The sequence below is a fragment of the Artibeus jamaicensis genome, unplaced genomic scaffold (assembly GCF_021234435.1).
Source record: "Artibeus jamaicensis isolate MK-2021 breed Jamaican fruit bat unplaced genomic scaffold, CSHL_Jam_final contig_3230, whole genome shotgun sequence".
NCBI classification, from domain to species: domain Eukaryota; kingdom Metazoa; phylum Chordata; class Mammalia; order Chiroptera; family Phyllostomidae; genus Artibeus; species Artibeus jamaicensis.
In genome coordinates this window covers 224,806-231,369 of record NW_026521764.1, presented here as the reverse complement: position 1 = coordinate 231,369, position 6,564 = coordinate 224,806, and the positions used below count along the sequence as shown (strand labels likewise).

Here is a 6,564-nt window from a genome sequence, read left to right as displayed (position 1 = left end):
AGGTATGTATACAATTTAAACAAATCACTTGATTAATAATAAAGGTATTTTAAAAATTTCACCCATAATAAAAGTAGCTCTTATTTCAAGTAAATTTAAGTGTTCATATACTGGTAGGCCTGTGATTTATTCTGCCAAACCCAAAACTCAGAATAATGGAATTTTCAAGATGGATCACATGAAGCATTTCACTTACTGGCAAAGTGAAAGATAACCACCTAGTTCATCAGAAATTTTACACTGTCATCCTGCCTATCCCCCTAACAAAGCAAAATAATTTTTGGAAACAGTGAATATTCATTAACAGAAACATTGAGAGAGATATTATGAGAGAAATTCCTGAGGTCTAGAGAAAAGGACTGGCTCAAAGTCCTCTAGTAAGAGTTACAATGTGCTGGAAGTTCCAAATGAAAAATCATTCTTCCTGTAATGCCACAGGCCCAGCTATATCTTACTCTCTCTTTGCTAAAATCTTTCAACTTAGTTAACTTGATAAATTTTCCCTCCTGGAACATAGTCCTGATTTTATAACAGAAGTTGGTGGGAAAATCAAGATTCACTTTGCAGAAAATTGCTCTATAAGCAAGAATGCTAGAACACTTTTATAAAGTGAGGGATACAGGCATCATTTTACTCAAATGAGTTTAGGAAATTTTTGTTTCCTTTAAAAAATCTGAAGGGAAGATGGTGTGTAAACACAACATGTCTGTACTTGCAGAGCATGATTCTAGATATTGATATATCAGTAAAAGAGATCAAAGCATGCCGAACAATTACTAAGTAATCTTTCTTTTCATCACACAAAGATCAAGGTATGTGCTAACTCTAACAGCATCACTGCACTGACTGTGCATTTACTAATTTAAAATACATGTCTTGATTTCTCAGGAGCTCTTGGTGAGTGCCCCATTCCTTTATTTTTCCATTGTGCAGAACCACTATCAAGTCTGCATTCTGTATCGTGGAGAGTCTGTGAGCCACCACTAGGCACGTCCTCCCCTTACTGATCTCATCAAGGGCATGCTGGACCACCTGGAAGAGAGAAGGACTGGTGATCACTAGCTCACATTAGATGCTAATAAACTTACCTAAATCAAATCAATTAAGGGGATTTAATAACATTCTTTGTTTATTTGCTTATTCCCAAGGAAGTTGCCCTACTTTGAGAAATATTCATCCTATTCGACAGAAATCTAGAAAAAGTAATTATAGACATTGTAAGTAAGACTTTTAATTGGACAAGTGTTTTTGGACATGTGACAATGAATAAAAATGAAATGGTTATTTGTATGTAAGTGGTTCCAAATTCAAGGTCAGAAAGTAGTATTTCCACACATAAGTAGAATTCATTTACTTTCGTCATTTCTTTTCATAGTATTTTTTAAATAGAATTTATCTGTAAAACTTTTCTGACCAAAACAGTATCTCAGCCACAATAAGGTAATAAGGCTGTATAAAGGAAATAAGACTAGAGGTCAAAAGCAATATTTGTTGAATATATAAAATGTTCCAGATTTAAATGTATCCCATTTAAATCTGCAATAAACCTGTAAGGTGGGGCATTTTCACTTTTCTGATGAGTGAACTTAGATTTGAAAAGCTTCAGTCACTTCACCAAGGTCACATTGATAGTAACTGATGACACTGATGAAAAAGAAAGTTTTTCTTTCATAACACACTGTCTCCTTGGAAATCAAGAATGATAATCACCTACAAACAACAGAAGAGCAATTGAGTAGGAGTTAACCATATGAGCTCTTAGGTCAGACACCCACTATTGGCATTTAGGGAAGTTACTTTACTTTTCTAAGCCTTAGTGTTCTAATCTGTAATGAGCACAATGATAAAATAACCTAGTTTATTGAATTGTTAAGAGGATTGAGATAACAGCATATAGTGAACAGCCAGTAAATACAAGTTGGGGCAAATGTAGGTTTATAGTTGTGAGTATGCAAAACAAAGTTTATTCTTGTATTATTGTTACTGTATTAATTTCCATATGGACAACTGTAAATCTATGTTTGCCCCACCCTGTATTAATTATTATCATTTATTTAACCAATGTTCATTTAACAAATAAGTGCCCACTAAGAGTAGGAAACTCCTGAGGGACAAAGGATGTAGCAAAACCCAACATCTGAAGGCGTTGGCGGTGTGGGCTTCCTGTCCCCGGGCTGCCTGCTGCCTTGCCTCCTTCTCAAACGGAGCTAATCCTCTGTAGGAGATGGAGTAACCAGCAGGCTCTGACGCTGCTGTGCAGATCACTGTTACACAGGAAGGTTGGTAGACTGCCTTCTTAATTTGTTTGGCTTAATAGGACTAATAACAAAATAGAAAAGTTAAATTTCTTGTGCTTTTTTCTTGAGTGGATAAACATCAGGCATCTTTTTAAATAATGAGACAAATTCAAGAGAGGAAACCTTTCTAGAACATGAGATGCCCTGGGTCCTAACTCTCTCCCACTTCCCCACCAGCCCCTAACCTTATTTTACAGGCCTATTCTTAATTAGAACTGGTGACCCTGTGACTACAATTCTCTCCAGTCTGTTTCTTCCTTTAAACTGACTTAATTTCTTCCATGATACTTCACTCTCATATTTGATATTATATTCTGAGGTGAAAAAGAGGATGTTACCTTTTCATTCTCATTGTCCAGGGCTGAGGTGGCTTCATCCAACAATAAAATTTTGGGTTTTCGGAGAAGAGCCCTTGCAATAGCTACTCTTTGTTTTTGTCCACCAGAGAGCTGTGCTCCTTTCAGTCCAACTTGTGTGTTGTATTTCTATTACAGGAACATGCAATTAAGAGAGCAAGGCTTGGTTATTTAAATTACCATGGCAACTGTGGGCGAGGACTATCTAAATATTTCAAATTTTGCTACTCTGGAAAAATTTGTGTCCCAACAAGTGCTGAAGTGTATTGTTGTGCTTTGTTGTAAATAAATGCTAAACCAGCAGTAAACACCATCTCATTTACATATCTAATCTGATCACATGCAGCAGACTTTTGCCAGTGTGCTCCTACAAAGGAATTGTCTGAATTAAAGCATAAGAAAAAATTATTGGCAAAAAGAATTTCCAAGTAAACACAAATCTTTTTCCATTGTTACATTGCCTTCTATTTTTTGAGGTCAAAATAACTTAAAGCATCTAAGCACATGGGAACTTTTTGGTTCCTTTATTTGGCTTTTGCTAAATCCCTATCAGCAAATCCCTCCAGATGCCAGGATGCTGTTCTCAGTGTGCAGGTAGGTATCTTTCTGACTATAAGTTAGGCTGGCGTCTTGATAGTGACATTTAGCATTTCACAATGTTTCCAAAGCTCTCCTACTTACTAATGACCCCCTCCAGTGTTTCCCTCTGTAGAGGGTAAAGGAAATTTCTCATCTCCTGTAGCCTTTGTAGTCTGCTAAGTAACGATTGGTCGGTTTATTTGGTGAAAGCAGTCTCCTGCTTGTTTTCCAGATGGTCCCATTGACTGCTTCCCTCCAAGGTTTCACACCACTTTCTAGTAGTGGTAGCCAGTTGTCTAACAAATACATGCCTTTGGTACCCAGACTAGAATGGGAGGGGGGATTAGTTCTACTGGAAAGTAATTCCAAGGGTAAACCTTCTAAAAGTGAATCCTGTGGCAGATCACAGAGAAGATGCAGCATGTGATTATATGCTGTTCATTTTGTCTTAGTACATTGGAGAATTGGAATACATTGTCTCTCCCTTTACATTTGACTGCTTCAGGAGGTGCCACTCGGGCAAAGTGAGTATGAAGAGAGCCTATGACATAGTCTTATGACAAATGTGTCCACTTATTTGAAGTTCATTTTTCAATTTAAAGTACACAGTTGCTTGCTTTATATAAAACAATGCGTGTCTGAATTATTAGAGTTCAGTGAATGTGTCTTCTCCGAAGTGAAATTCTCTACAAAGAAAACAGACTTCAACCATCTCCTTTGAGATTTTACCTGGGACTGCCTCCTAAAATTTATTTTTTATGAACTTCAGAATTATAGGGCAGAGTAATCTGATAAAACAATGTCATTTATTTCCACACACTGCAAAATTTCCATCTACATTAGAGACTCCAATCTTAAACCCCAAATAGAGAAGATTGGGGAATGATAATGGGTTTGTAGCTGTTTCAGCTAGACTTGCTTAAATTGTAGATGGGTTTTTCCATGTATCTGAAGAAGGTTCGTTCAATACTATTTTAGAAATTACTTTGCATTTCTTGGCCTTCTCTGGACTGTAGGAAAATATAAGTCTCAAGGATGAATTAGATGAAAATCAAATTCAAGTGTTTTGCCTATCATTAAAAAGAACAGATTATAAATGTAGATGTGCACATTGTCTCAACAGCAACTTTAAAATGTTTTCAGGTCCTTAAACTGAAGATTTTTGTTTTTTTAATGAAGAATCATAGAGTTCCATTCTTTTCTGTTTAAACTGAAAATCTAAATCAGTTTTCTGGCAAACACTGGGATGGTGAGTGTTCGGAAATCACCTGTTTTATGAGTTCTGTCGAGAAGCGATCCAGCCATGTACAATGAAAAATAGAGACATTTTCTGAAGAAGATACAAATACAAGGAACTTTGTACACAGGACAATGACACCTCAGTCCCCTTCAAAGTAGGTACCTTGGGACCTCACACAGCTCTTCCATTCACCATCAGCTGCCCTGTCATATTTTTCTGAACCTCACCAATGGTCTGAAATCTCTTCCCTTTCAAAGGTGATTTTAGTTTTGGGAAAATCCAGAAGTCAAAGGGCACCAAATTGGGACTGTAGGGGGACTGAGTCACCTGCCTGATTTGATGTTTCACCAAAAAACTCTGTATGAGATGTGATGCATGAGTGGGTGTATTGCAATGAAGCTGCCAATCACCAGTTGCCCACAGCTGTGACCTTCTAAATCATCTCAGTAGTTCATGTGAAGGAATGTTCAAGCTTAACACAAAATTGGATACAAATTCATTGTTCTACTCCCTCAGTCAGTTTGAATGCCATGGCCACACAGTAAATATGCTCACTCACTGGCATCTACCACCCCCACTGACTAGTACAGTGAAGTTGTCATTGTTCATGCTCATTCTAGTCCACTCTTGGCTGCCAGGTTACATGAATGTCATGCACACTGACATCATTATATTAACAATGGTTGGACTTTTTCTCGAGAGACCTGGTATGAGATGCTCAAGGGCAATAGCTTCTTACTATGAAACAGGGGCTAAAAGCCATTTGGGTCCTACAGGGAAAATCAGAAAGAGTCTAATCCTCAACCAGCTGGAAAATCCTGCAGGGCCCTAGGGAAGAGTTGCAGGGTGGCTCCAGTGGTCTAAGTCCTACCCAAGGAGCCATGATGTGGCTTGACTAAGCTGCCACTGTGTGTAATATTGTGGGGACCAGGGGACATCTAAACATGGTCTGTTTCTCGGAGGAGCTTTAAGACCAAGGCTGTATTACTTAAAGTTGTCTCCCACGCCCCAGGCTGACACTTCCAAACACCTGCAGGTCATCTCCATGATACATACCATACATATATTACCCTTAGCACACTTCAGATTGACTCCTTGGTATTCACCTTTGTGAAATCCTGAGGGCTATATCTGTTTAAGCATTCCATTTTTTTTGGTTTAAAAGAAAATATACTATAAATTGTGTAGTATATTATAGTATAAATTGTATAGCAATTTATAATCCAATATATGAATATTTGTGAGGAAATATTTCATTATTCATTCTAAGTAGGATTAAAAAAGGCTACATATAGCCTCATGTCATTTTGACCACAAAACATACAAAATTTATGCATGTAGGGGGAGGGGAGGAAATTAATTTTAAGAGCTTTTGGAAATTGGAACTGGGAGTGGCTGCCTCTGAGCTGGCTCACTAATCTGTCTAGGCTAACTTAGCAGCTTTGTAGCTCAAGATTTCAGACATTCTCTTACCTCAGGGAGACCCTCAATAAAAGAATGGATATTTGCTGCATTTGCTGCTTCTTTTATCTCATCTAATGGCACCACACGGCTATTATCACCATAGGCAATGTTCTCAGCAATGCTGCAGTTGAAGAGCACAGGCTCTTGAGAAACAATTGCTATTTGGGAACGGAGCCATTGCACGTTCAACTCCTTTGCATCCACACCATCAAATAGCTGCCAAGACCAGAATGGAGAATGGTTTGTGCAGATCCAACACCGTGTCATATTACAGTTCACTGTATTCAAACATATACAAATCATAACAAGAAGTTTAGGCATTCAAGCTATTTAGTAGTATAATGTTACCCAAGGAAGGCTCATAAATCATGTGTTGCATACAAGCCAACAGTGAGAAATGACTAAAATGCCAACTCCCAAACTTACTTGTCATTTCTAGGAGTGGCCACATATTCTAGACACCTGCTCAGAGTTGAGAATAAAGCCTGCTGCTCTGTTCTAAGTTCACTTGGAAAATGAACAACCTCCACTCTAACAGGACTGTTGCATTTCATCAATTGTCACTGAGAATCAGTGATGGGGAAAAGGTGGCAAATTACAGGAGAATAACAACTAATAAGTACTAACA

The 6,564-nt window shown here is 37.9% G+C and overlaps 1 protein-coding gene across 1 annotated transcript in view; it reads right to left on the bottom strand.

The window, feature by feature from the left end:
• Positions 1-834: 834 nt before the first annotated feature.
• The window catches only part of ABCB5 (ATP binding cassette subfamily B member 5), a 95,511-nt gene continuing 89,781 nt past the window's right edge, over positions 835-6,564 (bottom strand). Inside the window, exons 25-27 of the mRNA XM_037163916.2 lie at positions 5,946-6,152; positions 2,636-2,782; positions 835-1,032 (exon numbers count right to left, since the gene is read on the bottom strand). Of these exons, the coding sequence (XP_037019811.2) occupies positions 835-1,032; positions 2,636-2,782; positions 5,946-6,152 (552 nt within the window). The remainder of the gene's footprint in view (positions 1,033-2,635; positions 2,783-5,945; positions 6,153-6,564) is intronic.